Source organism: Drosophila simulans, chromosome X, assembly GCF_016746395.2.
Source record: "Drosophila simulans strain w501 chromosome X, Prin_Dsim_3.1, whole genome shotgun sequence".
NCBI lineage: Eukaryota > Metazoa > Arthropoda > Insecta > Diptera > Drosophilidae > Drosophila > Drosophila simulans.
In genome coordinates, this window is record NC_052525.2 from 2,240,549 (window position 1) to 2,258,110 (window position 17,562).

The 17,562-nt window shown below is 44.3% G+C and overlaps 1 protein-coding gene across 23 annotated transcripts in view; it reads right to left on the reverse strand.

Annotated features, from left to right (window-relative positions):
* Nucleotides 1-282: 282 nt before the first annotated feature.
* Nucleotides 283-17,562, reverse strand: part of LOC6724963 (basement membrane-specific heparan sulfate proteoglycan core protein) — an 80,488-nt gene continuing 63,208 nt past the window's right edge. For 11 of the 23 annotated variants that reach the window (XM_016173059.2, XM_016173060.2, XM_016173087.2 and 8 more), the window contains 17 exons: nucleotides 16,444-17,530; nucleotides 14,228-14,370; nucleotides 13,951-14,131; nucleotides 13,105-13,708; nucleotides 12,753-13,015; nucleotides 12,118-12,295; nucleotides 11,653-12,047; nucleotides 11,073-11,532; nucleotides 10,722-10,971; nucleotides 10,398-10,572; nucleotides 5,630-5,835; nucleotides 5,226-5,498; nucleotides 4,240-5,165; nucleotides 3,470-4,170; nucleotides 2,993-3,409; nucleotides 2,760-2,907; nucleotides 283-1,021 (listed from right to left, as the gene is read on the reverse strand). In XM_016173059.2, the coding sequence (XP_016037869.1) occupies nucleotides 979-1,021; nucleotides 2,760-2,907; nucleotides 2,993-3,409; nucleotides 3,470-4,170; nucleotides 4,240-5,165; nucleotides 5,226-5,498; nucleotides 5,630-5,835; nucleotides 10,398-10,572; nucleotides 10,722-10,971; nucleotides 11,073-11,532; nucleotides 11,653-12,047; nucleotides 12,118-12,295; nucleotides 12,753-13,015; nucleotides 13,105-13,708; nucleotides 13,951-14,131; nucleotides 14,228-14,370; nucleotides 16,444-17,530 (6,450 nt within the window). In that variant the 3' untranslated portion in view covers nucleotides 283-978. Of the gene's footprint in view, nucleotides 1,022-1,072; nucleotides 2,680-2,759; nucleotides 2,908-2,992; nucleotides 3,410-3,469; nucleotides 4,171-4,239; nucleotides 5,166-5,225; nucleotides 5,499-5,629; nucleotides 5,836-7,252; nucleotides 7,586-8,205; nucleotides 8,290-9,331; nucleotides 10,573-10,721; nucleotides 10,972-11,072; nucleotides 11,533-11,652; nucleotides 12,048-12,117; nucleotides 12,386-12,752; nucleotides 13,016-13,104; nucleotides 13,709-13,835; nucleotides 13,866-13,950; nucleotides 14,132-14,227; nucleotides 14,371-15,641; nucleotides 15,828-16,443; nucleotides 17,531-17,562 lie in introns of those variants that run through there. The other 12 variants (XM_039296558.2, XM_039296561.2, XM_039296560.2 and 9 more) reach the window with 9 other exon arrangements.

A 17,562-nucleotide genomic window follows, 5' to 3' on the forward strand; every position in this document is an offset into this window, starting at 1 on the left:
GAATATTTTGAAGCTGTCTTCTCTCTTCTCTTTGAATCGTAATTGAAATCTTCTCTTCTCTTACAGTTTTGAATTTGATTGATCGGGAGAGGGCCACTCTATTTTGATATTACAAATAACGGAAGTAGGAACTAATGATTGTTGTGAGAATACTTTTTAAGCTTTATAATGAGTATAATAAATACCTTTATTCTGAAAAATCCTTAATAGAGATGGAGATGATCTATGGAAATGATGATCTATGAATGAAGAACTCCACCCACAATTAAACACCTTGCAGACTGTTGTTGATTTCATTTTAATATATCTTCTGCATTTGCTTTTATCCACTCCACTTTTTAATCGCTCGTTCACAATAGTTGCATTCTTAGTAATTCATTTATCATTATATGTAGGTATATTATCAATTGTTTTTTTTTTTTTAATCAATAACGTGGTCTTGTGTGTGTGTAGGGCCAATTTGCGATCTCCAACTTTTTTACACTGGGCTGGCAAAAAAAGAGTCGTAGTCATAGGTATAAGCTAGAGACTAAAATTATAATTAAAATGCCTTCACTATTGTGGATTTTGTGGTTGCAGTTGGCTAGTATGCGTTGTTGTTGCTCGAGTTAGTTAGTAAGTTCTTAGGGTTCTAGGCTTTAACTGTATTTTCTGTATTATTTGCATTAGTTGCATTATTGTATCTGTTTCGTTTCACTTCTTGCATGGCGTTTTTGTTAAATAAATGTTTGTGATATTTTCGCGTTTTTCCTTGCTACAATCTTTAACTTAGACTTAAGGATCGAAGAAGCAATTGTAGTTGAAGTGATCGTTTCTCTTTTGTTTTTGTTTTTTATATTATGTGTAAGTGATATAATATTCAATTTTTGTGGATTTCCTTGGGCTTATGCATATGTTGTATATATAAAAATTGTTGTTCGTTTTGTTTCATTTGTTAATGTTTAATTAAAAAGCTAGTTTCGGTTGTTGGTTGTGTCCTCAGACGACTGGCGGTTCGGTTCCTCCCAGTGGATCGTCGTTACTAATAAAACAAAATGAAGAAACGAAAGAAATTGTAAATAAATTAAGGAAATAAAAACTTGTACTTAAGAAATAAATATGAAATCAAAATTGTGCGTAACTTTAATAAAGACATTACTTCTATTTAAAATTTGATAAAAGCCTCGCCAAACTGCATTTTCAGACTTTGCCTCAACGCGAAGAAGAACTATGGTTTTCTTCGTACACTCAATGTCAATGTAAATTTGAATATAACTTCTTACATACATATATGTATATTATTTTAAATAATTGGGCAACTACGCATCTCAGCACTACCCATCTTTATAAGAACAACTAGCTAATAAGCATGGATAATACACAGCTATATCAAATAATAACGTAGTCAGCTTTTCGAGATCTGGTAAAATTAAATATAATTTTATAATTGTTTCATATGGTATATAGGTATTCCCCCTTCCAAACTGAAATATCTTACTGGTTAAAATAACAATAGAGCTTATAGATATGGTCACAAAGCAGAATACATTTTGACTACATTGAGCTACAGCTACCGTATCTTAGGATAGATATATGCACAGATATCTGTTTTAAGGGTTTTTCCTATAGGATATGTTTGAACTACCTATCTATGCAAGAGTTTTCTACCTATAGATAACTGGTGTTCGGATGTGACCAAATATATAGCTTTAGAGTTGTGTGACCTGAGCTTGGCTTCGAAACGAGTACAATCCAGTTAGAATTGGCTAATACTAGATAGGATCTGTAACAATACCATATGTGTGAACTCCGCACATGTCTGACTTGGTGCTAACTATTTGACTAGAAAAAAAAACTCTTATGGATTTAATTTCCTTTATGATAGCTTAATATAGTAGATTATCTATTTTCCTTTATCCGTCTGCCGTTCTAATATACTTTGTATAATATAACATGATATTCTGCAATGATATGGCACGATAATTTCAATGGTAACACTTTCAAATGTATTTGACTATATTGTAAAAGGATTAGGATATGCGGCTATGACACTTGTTATACCTATATTTGGAATGATTAAACACTTTCAAAATGTCAGAGATACTCAAACGGTTTTAAATATTTTACTGCAGACACATTTCTACACAGATTAAAATTTAAAACATCATAGGTTGATTTTCATATTATTTTTAAAAGTAGACGGTAAGAGCCTTTTATGGGCTTTAAACAATCTAGCTAAAACAGCTCAAATATTATGTTGCCACATGGACTTGAGAAGTGTCATAGCCGCTCTTCTTTTAGGTTAACAAAAATGGAACAAAATTCCTTTTATGTTTAAGTTAGGGGTACAGTTGCCACAGTCAACTGATGGCGATTAACTAGTTCGCCTCATGATTCGCTGTCATTTCGGTTACAACCCTGGCAATACTAGCTTAGCTTGGAGCGGGCAATAGACACAAGGATATCACCGATAACCGACAACTCAAAAGGAGTATCGATAAGGAAAGTGATAGTGGTAGGACCACTCGAGGAGCCTTGTTGGTGGGAAACTCGTTGATTTTGGGACGCGGATATAGGATATGCACCGGTGGTGGTTGATCCAGCTCGTCGAAGAAACTGAGATCCTTGCCAATCACGTGGTGGTCCATAACTACATCAGTACCGATCTCCTGGTGCACAAGGCTAGAAGGACTCCATAGACTAATCGCAGGCATAGGATTGATAAGTGGCGAAACCCGGGATTTTTTTCTGCAATTTAGCTTAGATTCAGGATTACTTACGCGGGACAGACGTTGGCATTCACTCCGTTAACGGCAGCAGAACTAAGATTAATTTGGCCCACAGTTTCGCCCTCGACGACCACAATGCAGCCGTTCAAATTGTGCTTGTATCGGGAACCCGTAAACACCTCGAGGTCAGGAGCGCCACCTGGTAAAAGAATGATTGGGTACGATTAATACAAAACTGCTATGCTCCAATGCTTTTTTATATCCATGAATATGAGGACACTTACCGACAAAAACATTGCCCGGCAGCTTCATCGACTTTTTGCTGGTGGGTCGGGTTTCGCCCGAATGCAGCATGCGATCGACCTCTAGAATGGCGGTGTTTTCGTCCCGCTTAGCGATCACAATGTGCCGCTCCCCATTGTCTACGCGGATATCGCTGTTCCGGATCACCGCCTCCTCGCCATCGAGCCTCATGGAGTACTCCACATAGCCATCCACCACTGCGGCAGCTATGAAGTCCTGTCCGGTGTACTCCTCTCCGGCCTCTTGGCCCCACCAGAACAGCAGACCGTTCGGCTTGTTGGTGGTGAAGACGATGCCCATAGAAGTGTAGGATTGCTCCAAAGCAGGTTGGAAGTGGCTTCGATTCAGCTCAACGTACCCATCGCCTCGGAACGAGGCATTGAAGCCCAGTTGGAGGTCTGCAATTAGATTTGAGATGAGGTTTAGATGTCCTTGCTCCCCTTTTGTATTTGACTTACGTTCCTGACAGTGCTTGCCACTGAATCCGAAAGGACAGGAGCATACGGCCACGTCCTCCTGCTCACTGCAGCTTCCCCCGTTTTCACATGGATCGCTGGCGCACGGTGCCATCGCATATGGTTGAAGTTCGTTCTCGTGAACATCTGGAGTTGGAGGCGGAACTGGTGGCTCATTGTCGCTATCCTCGTCGCCTCCGATCATATTAGTCTCCCCACAACTCTGAATATTTGCCGCATCCTTGATGTCCGCTAGGAGATTGACAGGTTTTTGGAAGTTGTATAGCCTGGAGATGCAGCCATCGAAGCCCTTAGTGATGTTCACGTCCCGATTGACCTTGACCGTGGAGCGATCGTAGCCGCCCACATAGAGGTGCGTTTTAAGGGACAAAATTCGATCCGAGCCTGGGGCCTTGGCCTTTCGCTCTGGTCCATCGCCCACCCGTAGGATTCCTTCGCCCAGGCGACGTCTGATCTCAATTCTTGTCCAGCGGTTCAGAGGCAGTGGCTCAGCAGATCGCACTACCACGGGATCCAATCGAGCCGCCGTATTTATTAAGAGCTCCGCGTGACCACCACGCAGTACCAGTGCCAGGTAATCGCCGCTGGGCAAAGTCGATTCTGCAGTATACAAAATCACGGAGTCCTCCAAACTTGCCGGACGTACGGAGAGCGTTATGTTGACCTTGGTGACTTTAGGAGTTCTGCGGAAAGTAGAAATGTTCAGTATTTAGTTAAGATATAACTTTATTTTTGAGTTATTGATAACTCACCCATAGGCCGCAAAGCTGTTGCTCTTAAAGTTGAGACTGTGCTCATTTAAGATCTCATTATATTGGCATCGATCTCCGGATCGGTTCAGTGGGCACAGGCACTCCATGTCGTTCTCCGTATTCTCGCAACGTCCGGCGCCACAGACTCCGGGCGTACACTGGGTGCCCTCAATGGCACAATCCCTTCCAGTCCAACCCGGCTGGCAAATGCAGGTGTAGGCCTGCTCGGTCTGGCTCTCCAAGCAGACTCCCTTATTTTGGCAAGGTCCCTGCGCACATGGCCGGCAGTCCGTGATGCCCTCTTTGTACTTCGCCTCACGGATCAGTTCCACGGTGCGTCCTTGCAGGGTTAAGCGACTGATGCAGCCCACGAAGCCAACTTGCTGGCTAACAGCATCGGCGGGCAGGAGCTCCCAGTTGGGCACTCCGCCGATATACAGATCTTCGATCAGATCCAGTTGGGGTATCTGCTGCAGGGTGGGGAAGGCCACCGGATGTTGTTCGTCCACCTGGATGTATCCATCCCTCTTGAAGCGACTCACACGAACCGTGTGCCACTCATTCAGCGCCAGTGGTTCCTCAGCTCGCACCAGCATTGGCTTACCACCAAAATCAAAGCGGAACTCCGCATAGCGATCCTTGAGCGAAAGTGCGATGTAGTCGCCACTGCCGCGGGTTTGTCCGTTGAACAGTAGAAGACCGTCGCCGTTTTCCGGTCGGAAGGTCAGCTCGAAGTTGAACTTAAACGAAGAGTTTGGCAGCGTGGGGAAGCTCATGTAGCTGCGAGGTTCCTGCCGGAACTGGGGAATGGCCCCAGTCACAACCAGGATATTGGGGAAGTCCGCAGTCTCACCATCGGCGTATTGAGCGGTGCAAATATACGTACCGGCATCGTTTGCCTGCACACTGTCCAGGGACAGTTTCTCCTGAAATGGACAAAGGGTGTTGATTAGGGTTTGTACTTTTGCTTTGCATTAGGGACTTACGTTCATTAGACTGCGTCCAGCCTGAAGTTGCCCGTATTGGCGAGACCAGCGGTAGGTGGGCTGTCGACTTTCATCGGCCCCGCAGTGCAAATCGGCATTGGCGCCCACCTTGGCGTAAACTATCTTGGAGCTCTTGAGTTCATGCGGCTGATCCTCGACCTCCAGTTTGTAGCTGGTGGTGTACAGATCCCCTTCGTCCGTCTTGCACTTGCACACGTAGTTACCGGCATCGCTTGGCGCCACATTACTGATCACCAGATGATTTCCCACTTGCTGGAAATCAAAGGACGATAACGTTAGGAATGTTAGGAATAGGAATCAAGCACAAAAAGAAAAGTATTAGCTAATTCGGAGTAGAAAGTGGTAGGGACAGGAAAGTTAGGAGATAGTATATTCGTACTAACCCTGACATTATTGCTGAGTGGAGCCCCGTCAGAGCGTTCCCAGACCACGTCTGTGTAGGTGTCATCGGAGGAGTAGCACTCGACGTCGGTGGATTCACCCGCTCGCAGGTTCGAGGACTGCTCGTCCAGTTTGAGGCTGTAGTCGCGGCTCTTTGCTGGCAATTGCGGCGGCAGGTAGATGGGGCTGTTGGGTGGCGGGGTAGCCGCTGATACCGCCAAACCGTCAACAGGACACCAGATACACACGCACATTGAAAGAAGGCGACAGGTCGACAAGGTGGACAAGGATGGTCGGCGGAACGATCACAATTCAGCGACAATTCACAAGTGCATGGGTGCATGTGTGTGTTCGTGTGTTTATGTGTGTGTATTTGTGTGGGTGGTTTATTCGTGTTTGTGTGGTGGTGAGCGATGGAAATGGGAGTAAGATAGTAAAAAATACACAGAAAGAGAAAACAGTTAGCAAAATTACAAGTCTAAATTGGGCGTTCAAACAGAAGGAGAGCGATAGTCATCGAACGATACGTTATTGATTGTTCTGCAAACATGATATAACAAGTATTTGAATTCATTTTATAGTTTATCGTTCGACTACCATCGCATCTCGGCATTTTTTAGTTGTTTCGATTTGGAATTTGGTTTCCTAGTTAGACAATACATAGATATACGATATACATTTAGAGAGGCGACAGAGAGGGACTTTGTGGATTGGTGAGGTGAACTACATTTTATGGAGCTACTATTATTCAATACTGCTACGGATCGAATCACACAAATACGAATACATGGGGTGTTACATATGGGGTCTTTTAGATTGGTTTTGTACTGGTTTTCGTTCATCATTCATCTGGAGCGTTTGGAATTCTACAGTTCTAATTTGGACTCGGGTTACCACTAAAATCACAGATGATTTGATTTCGATTTTTGGTTTTACAAATACATATACATATAAGGTAGATACGGTTAAGGGTACACTTTACAAAAATTTGGGGTACTTAGCTATCGAAGATCATGTGGCTTTGAGTGCGCGCTCATATGTGTAGGTGTGTTGTAGGCAGTGTCTCGTATTATTTACACAATGTGTATTGTTCTTAAGTCTAGATTGGGTTATAGTTGTTAGTAACTCTGTAGCCAGCCGCATGCATATTCACAAACATCCACGGTTAGAACCTGTTAAATTGCCAACCCGCACAGCGCTGCAAAAGTATCGATCGATTGGCTATCGCTTATCGTTATTTGTTACATGTTAACCCCATCTAGGTGCGTGTGCTCGACGTTTCTCCATTTTTGGGTCTCGCTTGCTTTCTTTTGGTGCAGTTGGTCGTTCATCGCAGTCGTCTATCGACCGATTGGGATGCCTCCATTTGAGTGCCCATTGCAATCGCTTCAACTCTACGATTTTGTGCACCCGGGAGCATTACGGAATTGGACAGCCAGCGAAAGGAGTGAAGAGATAGTTGGGACTAGGGAGAGAATATCGGGTGGGATCGTATAGAGGTGGAACTGGGGGTAGGAGGACTTGGACACAAATAGGTACAGTTCAGTATTAGACAGCGATACCAGGGTAGAAAGTGAGAGAGAAAGCTTTTGCGGTGAGGATAGAGACAAAACTTTGGGACCAACCGAAGCTGCGCTTCCTCAGCTTCCATTCCTTAACGGCCTTCGCCGGGCTCCTCCTTCCTTGCTCTGGGCTCTTCTTCCAGCGCTTAAAGCTCCCCGATCCCGAGTCGGATCCTGATTTGCCGCCTCCCTTGCCGCCGATGCAGTTGAACTCGTCAGAGTGATCCGTACAGTCGTAAATCCCATCGCACACCATGTTGGCTCTGACGCAAGTGTGCGGATGCGAAACGCACTTGAAGTCGTTGGGTTGGCACACGTACGAGATGGCTGGAGCCCGAGTGGTGGCTGGTCCGGAAGTGATGGGCTTCGCGGGCGACAGTTTGCTGCTCTTGAAGTCTGTGGCGTTTTTTTTTTAGATCGTAATTTTGCGGTTCGAAAATTTCGGTAATTTTTTTTTTCGGTATTTTTTTTTTTTTTTTTTTTTTTTGAGAGGGCACAAAGTAAAACATTAGCAAGAGTTTACAGCCTCCGCAGCACCAAAGCCCTTGGTTAGTATTGGTCCCTAAACCCTATATATGTATAGAACTGAAAGCCCGAGGGTCTTATGTATAGGGTATGCTTTACTTTGGACAATGTAATGTTACTAATAATCGGGGATCCACACATGCTGGAGCGGTTGCGATGGTGCTTTACTAATCGAACCGAAACTCGTGGGACAATGTGCATTAGTGGGCGTGGTGGTGGGCTGGGGGAGTTTCATTAAAGCAACTTCTTACAGGTTTTTGGTATTATTTTTGATTCTTTTTTTTATAAAACTTATTTTGATCTAGGGTTAGGCAGTACATAATACAGATATAAAGATCATTAGGATAATAATACAAAACAAATGCAAAATAAACGAAAATAAAAGGTCAAACAAAATCAAGGGAACTCAATAAAATACAAAAAATATAGAAATCGTATAATGGAGGATCGCTGCGATTAGATTTGGTTAGGCGGCAGTGGCTGTAACACACCTGCACAAATATACAGAACCATGCAGGGCGTGTCCTTCAGGGAGACACCGCCCTTGAACCGATTGTAAGGATACTGGGGAGCTCCTGGGCAGTTGTAGTCGCGTCGTTCGTTCGATTGATTGCAGTTGCATGCCATACCATTACATTTGTTTGTGTTTTGTGTGTTTTTCGGTTTTTTTTTTTTTTTTGAGTTTTTCGATTTTTTGACATGGGAACAGCAAAAGCGCACACAGTGTACCATATCATATATAGCATTTACCAAGTAAACAGTTTAAGTCAAGTCAAATCAAAGGGTAATTAAAAATATTTCAACAAGCGCACATGTAAGAAAGTGGAAGAGAGAGAGAGAAGAGCGTGAGAGAGGAAGAAATAAATATCAAATTATCAAATTAATTAATGTGTTCCATTTGCATAAAAAAAGTAGGTGGAACTGTAAAACCTACGACTCAACGGATTCTTCGAACTGATTCATTTGCATCTGATTGTTTGACTGATTTTGACTGATTCAGGACCAAAAAGTTTAAGCTACATTTATTATTTACAATTTAATTGGTGCTGGATTCCTTCGTTATTGTTTTTTCCTTGTGCTTTCGGTGCGAATTCAGTGAAGTTGTAGAAACTCCAGAATGGAGTGGTGGAAATGGCAGTGGATTGTGTGCAGTGCTTAAATTATAGATAATTAGCTTGTCGTTGATTTACACTTATTAATTCACAAAAACACAAACAAACAGTTGACAACCAATAACCACGGTAAATAAGATAAAATCATAATATAGTTAGCTTAACTTTTAATGGGACCGATATAGACAAACAACACCAAGGGGTAGCGATAAAGAGAGAGGAGCCGACACCAGAATGGTTTTTTTTTGTTTTTTATATGTTAATAAAAACGCAACGAAAAATGGCCAGAATCGGTCAACCGATGCTCTAAATACCCGTGCAGATCCACAAGTATGGTACCATATTATTTTAATTGGAATTTTTAAATAATTTGTATAACTATGTACAGAGTTTGCTCTTCTAATTTGCTCGGACAAATGAAATAAGTTAATAAATATACAAATTTTAGGCTCAACAAATGGACTCTGCAAGAGCTTGGAATGTAAATAAAAAGAATATGTTACAATTTGCTTTACACATTTCGCTGTGCAAGTTTTTAATGTTAATAATATGTTTATTTCTCACTTTAAGTGGGCTTTACTTAAATGTATCGTATTAGAAATGTTTTTGGCAGCCATTTAGGTAAGCTTAAGATTTATCAAGTTGTAAGAATGTTCGTATATATATTATATATGTATATATAAGTGTGCGTGTGGTGTATAATTTCGATTGTTCAGAGCTTAGTTTGCTAGAATTTCAATTGGTTAAAAAAATAATGGAACAACATTCGGAAAATCTTCGGATTCGGACATTGTTTGCATGCAATGGACTTGGTACTAAGAATTACTACATGATTGGTAGTTGTCCCCTTCGTTTGTCACTCCGCCACCAAAGTTCGTTCAATGATTTCGATATCTTTTGCTGGTCATTTGTTATATACATAGTGTGTTGTTCGTAGGACCCTGGAACCGCTGCCTATGGTGCTGGACATATATATATACATAAAGATATTGCTCGATTTTAGTTGTTGGGGGGGACTGACAATTTCCGTTTGCATATATACAGGGTGTTTATCTGACATCGACTGCGTGCCATTATCTTAGGGTCGATTTTGAGTTTAGGCTAACAGATACGAGTACATTGATGTGTTTATATATATAGGAGTATTATATCTATATATATATGTGTGTATATATGTATATATGTATCATTCAATTGAGTGGGGAATTAGTAAAATCAGCGAACGATCAAACCTGCTTAACAAAGCCTAATCCTTGAAAATTCTTCCTTTTCTTATACATTTAAGCATTATTACTCTTTTCGCAGTTTCTTAATTATTTAGTTTGGTTTGGTTTGGTTTGGTTTTCGGTCTGGCCTAACAAGCTTTTGTTCAAAATTGATTTTCTTTGGAGTAAGCCCATTCTTGAATGGGTCTTTCTTTTCTTTTCTTTCTTTTCAGGGGCGAAATGGAAGTAAGGTTGCTTGTCGGACTCGACATCTTCTGACTGCGGACCGGCGGACCCGACTCCACCTCTAAGCCGGAGTCGGAGATTCCGGGGCCTCAGAAAACCTAACGCGTGGCGATTACTCACTTAGTACTTGCAAGTCGATGGATACTTCGGGCAGTTGCTGCCCACGGTCCACGTCGTACGAGTTGCAGATGTAGCGACCCGCATCCTCGGATCGCAAATTGGTCAGCACCAGGACCTGGCTATCCGTACGGGCGTTGTTCGGCAGGGGTCTTCTGTCGTCGCGGAACCAGTTGAACTGTAACGGACATGAAGACGTTAATCCATTACTGAAGATATAGGACCAGTGTATGGCTAGAAGGTACATTCATATTCTCAAGAGAACGGAAGTTCTTGATGTTTTGCTATTGATATTCAAGGGATTTTCGGTGATAGGAGGACACTCACCTCAACATTGCCTTGAGCCTTTACGCCATATTGAGCGGTCACACTGCATCGCAGTTGGATGTTTTCGCCCTCGCGGTGCCGTTGCAACTGGGACTGAGGAACCTGATGGAAGTCGGCGGGCTTCTTCACCGCCACTCTTGCGATCTGCGATCGGTTTCCATATTGGTTGAAGGCCGAGCAGCGGTATTCACCGGCAGCCGCCTGTGTGATGGACACGAAGCGCAGGACGCTGCCCACAATGCGAACCGAACTGGAGTGGAGTCAGATGGGTGGCAAGAGGTAAGAGGTAAGAGGTTAGTAGTATCAGGTATCATTAAACACTTTCCCCCTATGTGTTGGCATTTCCCCTACCTGGGCAGTGGTCGATTGTTGTCGGTACTCCAATGGACGTCCTCCGGATTCACGTTTTCCACTTGACAGTGCACATCCAAGTTCTGACCCACATCCACGGTCAGCGGGATATTCGGGTAGAACCTGATTCGGGGCAGGGGCAGAAGGACCAGCTCTTTAACTAAATAGGCCTTAACGTTGCCATCGCGACCGATTCCATTGCAGCGGTACTCGCCCAGATTTTGCTGTTCCACGCGCACAATCTCCAGCCTGTTTCTAATCGTGTAGGCATTTCGGGGCAGTGGTGCTCCGTCGACGCGTTCCCAGAGCGTGTTCAGGGTTTGGAACACGTCGCAGGTCAGGGTCACATTGTCGCCAAAGTCGGTGGCCAGGAGTTGGTTGCTGCCCGGCTGTTGGATGCCAGGGTGTTGTGGTTGTGCCGGATTTTGAATTATTGGATCCCGGTCGGAATCATCATCAACTGTAAAATGCATTTCAAGATTGGCGTTAAATTGTATTCTTGCAGGAATTAACAACGATGAAAACCATTTCTATATAAGCTTACTTGCACAGTACATTTTTCAATTACATCCCAACATACCTCCTCCGATATCTCCGCGCCGTTCCTTGACCTCCACGCGAACGTAAGCTTCATCGCTACCCGCCTCATTTTTGCCATGGCAGGTGTATATGCCTGCATCCGCCTTGGTCACTCGATATATCTTCAGGATCGCTTCATTGCTCGGGGGGCTGTAGAGATCCCGTTTCAACTCCATTTCATTAACCCATTCGACTTCCGGGCTTGGGACGCCGCTGCCCACGCAGGTCAGTGAGAGTTCATCGCCCTCCGTGAGCCTAATGTCCCTGTTGTCGGGCAATATCTGGACGAGAGTTGGCTCCTGGACGGTAATGGTGGCCACGCCGGTCGCCTCGCCAACTATGTTCTTTGCGCGACACTCGTAGTTGCCGCTGTCCTCGAGCTGGATATCGTCGATCCTGCAGAGAATTATTAAGTATATATAAAGCAATTGAAGCTTTAGGAGAGTCCGAACGTTGTACTACTTACAGCATGTAGCCGGGTGACTGGCTCTTGTGACGCGGCGACAGCGGTTGGCCGTCCACACGAACCCATTCGATGGTCGGATCGGGAATTCCCTCTACCCTGCAGTAGAGGGATGCCTGAGCGCCAACCGAAAATGTTTGCAGGGGCGCCGATACAATCTTTACACTCGGCCGCTCCCGGGCTGCAAGCAAGTAAACCACAGTGGTGGCACCAATTAGTATTAGGATCAGACTGTGCGGACCTGTCTTATTACCAACTCCACTCTTGTGCACTTGCATGGCGAAGTTTTGGGTTTAAATTAGATCAAGGATCGGGTGGGATTGGGTTGGGTTAGGGCACAGGGTAATGTAAATTAAAATTCAAAGAAGGGGGCAAGGTAATCAGTGTTTGTGATGGAAGAGAGACAACAGTACGAAATAGAGCAAAGGCATCGTTAGTGGGTTACCTTTTTTTCTGTCTTTTGTGTATTTCTTTGTCAGAATGAAAGAGTTAAGAGAAGATGCGGTCAAAGGAGTCTTCATCGCCGACTTTTTTGCTAACCCCATTGCACTTCTTGTTATAAAAGCACCCGCTCTTTAACCGCAGCTTATATAGACTCTATGTAGTAAATAAAGGGTCATGGACTGCTGAAAACTTACGTTCAATGTCGATACTTGTGCTGGACAAATCGGATCCGTGGTCATTTTCGGCAACGCAGGAGTAGACACCACGATTCTCGAATCGTGCTCCATAGATGGTCAGCACGTTGCCACTGATGTGCACATTTTCGGGCATGAAGTCGTGCACCTTGGCCCACTTGATCGATGGATATGGCGATCCACTCGCCTCGCAGGTGATGCTATAGTCCTCGCCCTGGATGATCAGGATATTCTGCTCCAAGCTCTCGATGACCGGTTTGTTGCTGTGATTTATAAGTGCATCCATCAAGATCATCGTTCTTTCAAACTCCACATAAGGAGTACAGTCCTCTTGGGACCTTTCTATACTCACCCAAATGGTTGTTCCTCGCGTCGGTCGATGTTAACACGGGCGCTCTCGGTGAAGTTGCGGCGGGTGCGGACGTCGTAGGCCACACAGGTGTAGATGCCGGAATCGCTTTCGCTGGCTTCGCGAACTTCCAGGGTGTTGCCTCGGATCTGAACATTTCGCGCGGGCGAAGAGGACAAGGAGCGACCATTGTGCGACCAATCGTAGCGCAGAGAGGCAACACTTGTGAATTGGCAGTTCAGCTGGAAGGTCTCGCCGGCCAGGCCATTAATCTCCTCCGGTGTGATGTACAAGCGATCCTGTTGCGGCGGCGGCTGGGGCGGATTGCTCTGGACATAGACGATCACGTACTTCTCATCGCGGTTCTGTTCATTTTCCGCCTGGCAGCGATAGCGACCTTCGTCCGACTTCCTTGGCGAGTCGAAGATCAAGCGGTTGTCGTATGTCCGGGTACTTTGGGCATCCGCATGGCCATCCACTCGCGCCCAGGTGACTCTGGGTGCTGGGTTGCCAAGTACTTCGCAGATGATCTCATTGCTCACGTATTCCTCAAATGTAACGTGGCTCGGTAAATTCACAATCTCAGCCGGTGAGAGCTGGTCCTTCTCTGTGGGTTACATTTTAAGTTTAAGAAAAGGATACTGAGCGTCAATACGGCTTTCATAGATATTGGGGGCTTAATGAGGTAAAATCCATATACAAAATCATATCTTATGTTTAAAAATGTAAAATACCGTAGCGTGCCAGCATTTCCTGGGCATATCCTTTGATAAATGCGGCAATTTGTATAAGGTTAAGCGAATGATTAATGCATTGGTACACATTTGCGGACAGATGAGCATTACTTACTGGTTATGGTAATGGATACAGTGTCCTTAAACACGCTGGCGGTTTCATTGTTGACGGCCTGGCAGATGTAGACTCCAGAATCGCTGATCTGTAGGTCGTACAGATACAGATTTCCGCCTTGGACTTCAATATTCTCTGGCAGACGGCTGTTCTCCTTGTACCAGTTCACAATAACTGGACTCTGGACGATACAAAATTCGATGTGTTATACATAGTCATTACATAAAATTCTGGATAAAATATATACTATGATCAAATCAAAGTCATGTACACTCACATTGCTCCAACGCATTCGACCGCTACAGCTGAGGGTCATGGAACCGCCCACTGGCACAATGGTGATCTCAGGCTTTTGAATCGACACGATAATCTGGGTGAGCACGGGATCGTCGGTACTGTTATCCGTTGGATCGCTGGTGTCTAGGGTGGCGAGGAACATCGATTAGACATAATCCTGGTCATAACCCTGGTGGTTTCCCACAAACTGAGTTTCTTGCGGTGTGAGTAAAGCCCCTTTTAAACGAGGCGGTATCTCATTCGAGTTCTTACATTTCATTTTGCTTTAATAAGATTTGTAACTAAACGATAGGTGGTTGAATTTTTAATATAAGAAACTCGTATGGAAACTCAAATCGTCTAAAGTGGTCCTTAGAGTGTGTTAGTGACATGTGGTTGCAGCTTAATGACTCCTAGTTGGCCACGAAGCCAGGCGGTTTAATTAGGGGTTTAAGTTTGGTTTCTTAAAATTCGCATCCTCTTAATTGGGATGACTCCAGCTAACTTATAGATTCGAGGGTTAGGCGACAGATGGGTTAACAAACACGGAGAAAGTGCGTTTCAAGATTATCGAAGTTATTTTTAATGGTTAGTCTTAATACATGAAGTAACTACTTTACAGCGTACTTTTAATTAAACGAGATAAATAGATACGCTGTTTCTTAGTAGTTTAGTCAGTATGTCATCAAGGTCACCTAATTGTTAGTCATTAGAGCTATCGATATCACCGAATTCGTGTCCCGGAGTTATGAATCGCACGGTGGAACTTACATAGAAGTTTTTAACTTTGGGTTAGTGGCTATAAGTATCTATGGCAATGTCATAAGCTACTTCAGCGCGATACGGGCCAATATTTGTTGGCTTTGTTGTCGCTGACGTTATAGACTGGTAGCTAGCTAAGATACACATTATATTTGATACACACAGAGACAGAGACAAGAGACGTTATGTTTGGACTTGTCAAGGAGGGTTCGGAGGAGCAGAGGCACTAGTCTGGCATCTGTACATAGAGAGCAAAAACTACGTTGGGGTAAGACAAGTACTAAGACACATAGACTAGCTAAGTGGTTTTTAAGTCACCGAAAGGTCAGATACAGAGTCAGAGAAAGAGAGGCGGAATACAGGAGCTAACTCAATTACAAGAGTTGTGGATACTTCCCACTTGGACTACTTGGGGTTTAGGCCACAGATTTACGAGTTAGGTTCGCTCTACACACAGATCTACAGATCTTTACACATATCTAAGCTGGGAAGATTCTTTATATAGGGTGTAGAGTGGAGTTTTAGGAGTGCCGGTGTAAGAGATAAAGGAACGAGTATTAGGAAAGCAACAGTTGTGGTGTTTTGCAGACGCCTGAGTGGTTTTCAGTGTTTTTTATTTTTCAATTCGGTGGATCGGAGAGATTGGAGCGAACCTCGCGATGGACAGCCGTAGCGCAGCTTGGTCATATTTCCTATGATTCTGTTGCCCTTATATATCTGCAGTGTGTCATTGAACGAGATTGTCTCATTCGGTGCGATATCGAACTGAAAGCCGCTGCAACAGAATCCCCTGCTTAAATCACATATCTGGGGCGGTTCTTCGATAATGGGCGATGTGTCTAGAATGTGGATGGATGGGATTTTTGTTGGTTTTGATGATTGCAAATTTAAATTTGTTTTTTTTTTAATATTGTTGGTATCGAAATTCGATGGGGTTCAGAGTTCATGACGGAGAAAGAATGGAAAACAAGGTCCGAGAGAGAGAAAGGAGAAAATAAATCAAATAGGTAAAAGATTTCATTAATCGGGTATCCGATCGTGTAATACCTACAACTTAGATTGCGCAGCTTCCAAAGGTCGAAAAATGGTAAAAGGTTACACAAAATCGTATTGCTCTAAAACGTTTACTTTCATCGGGGTTTTGGCTCTAGTTCTTGAATTTACAAAGCACTTTTCTTTTTAAACGGACATTCCTAGTTTCGACCTAATGTTACTTTCACAAAATCTAAGTGGGTATTTTAAATTCAAAACGGGTCTCTTCTACTAGTACAAATACGTTATATAACCTGGAACTTGAATTGGACACGGGCCTAAAGAACGGGGATATCGTATGAGAGTAATTTTTGTAGTTTGATATGCAGAAGATTGGCTAGAGGCCAGTGATTATAAATGGGAAGAGCGGCAAAAGGACAAATGTCATTTGATGAGTAACGATACTTGAAGTTTTTCACTCACCGATCTCGCGACACCGATCGCCCTTCCAACGTGGCTTGCAACGACATTCAACGTATCCGCCACTGACCAAGTCACACGACTCCGTGTTGGAAGCGTCACAAGGACACATGCTGCAAGCGCCGCTGGCATCGCGGTAGTGGAGAGGTGCGCAGGATTCACAGGAGGTGCCCGTGTATCCGGATGGGCACTGGCACAACTCGATGTCGGAAGCATGCGTTGCTCCTGGCGTCTTTGTGGTCACCGCACTCTCCAGAATGACATTGCCGATCGAAGTACGTTGTGTGGGCACTTTGGGTGTGGCTCGGATCAGGATGTGCTGCAGATCCGACAGCACAGTCATGAAATCAGACCGAGAAGCCGGTCGTGCCGATTCGCGATCCTGGCGGGTCCATTGCTCGTCCTCGTGCAGTTGGACATTGTATTCCTCCTGATTCTCATTTCCCTCGGGTCGCGACCAGATGAGCTTCAGTCCATTGCCAATAAGCACGACGTCGTGGCCACGCTCATAGTTGCCATGTGACTCCACTATTAGACTGTACGCCAGGCGGCCACCGTACGAGTATAGCTGGTTGCCCAGCACACTTCCCCTAAGACTCCAGTACTTGGGCAGATAGGAGGGGTGCGCGTAGGTGTACATATTCCTAGATATGTCGGGAATTAAGTTCTCCGTGTCCTGGACAAGTCCGTTTTCGTCTGTGATTAATGGTGCGTTAAGAATAAAGTCCACCGGTATTAGCTGGCGGTAGAGAGCTGCCGAACGACACTGGCTGGCCAACCCAGAGCAGTAGCACTCTTTGCAGCCATCCTGATTTTGAGCTGACAGTCCATAGGTTCCAGGGCGGCATTGGTCGCATCGATCACCAATCACGTTCCTCTTGCACAGGCAGTCGTTGCCGCGGCAATCATAGATGCCCTCTATTTGGCAATAGGCTGTGCATTGCAAAGTCTGGTTGCCGGGTTCCGGATCAATCGGCATCGGGTAGTCTTCATCGAGGTGGCAGTCGTAAATTGTTCCACGGGTGGCATCACCCACATATCCAGCTTTGCATCGCTCACAGCTAGGTCCTTCAGTGTTGTTAGCACATTCCTGAAAATTATATAAAGTAATAGTTAGTTGTC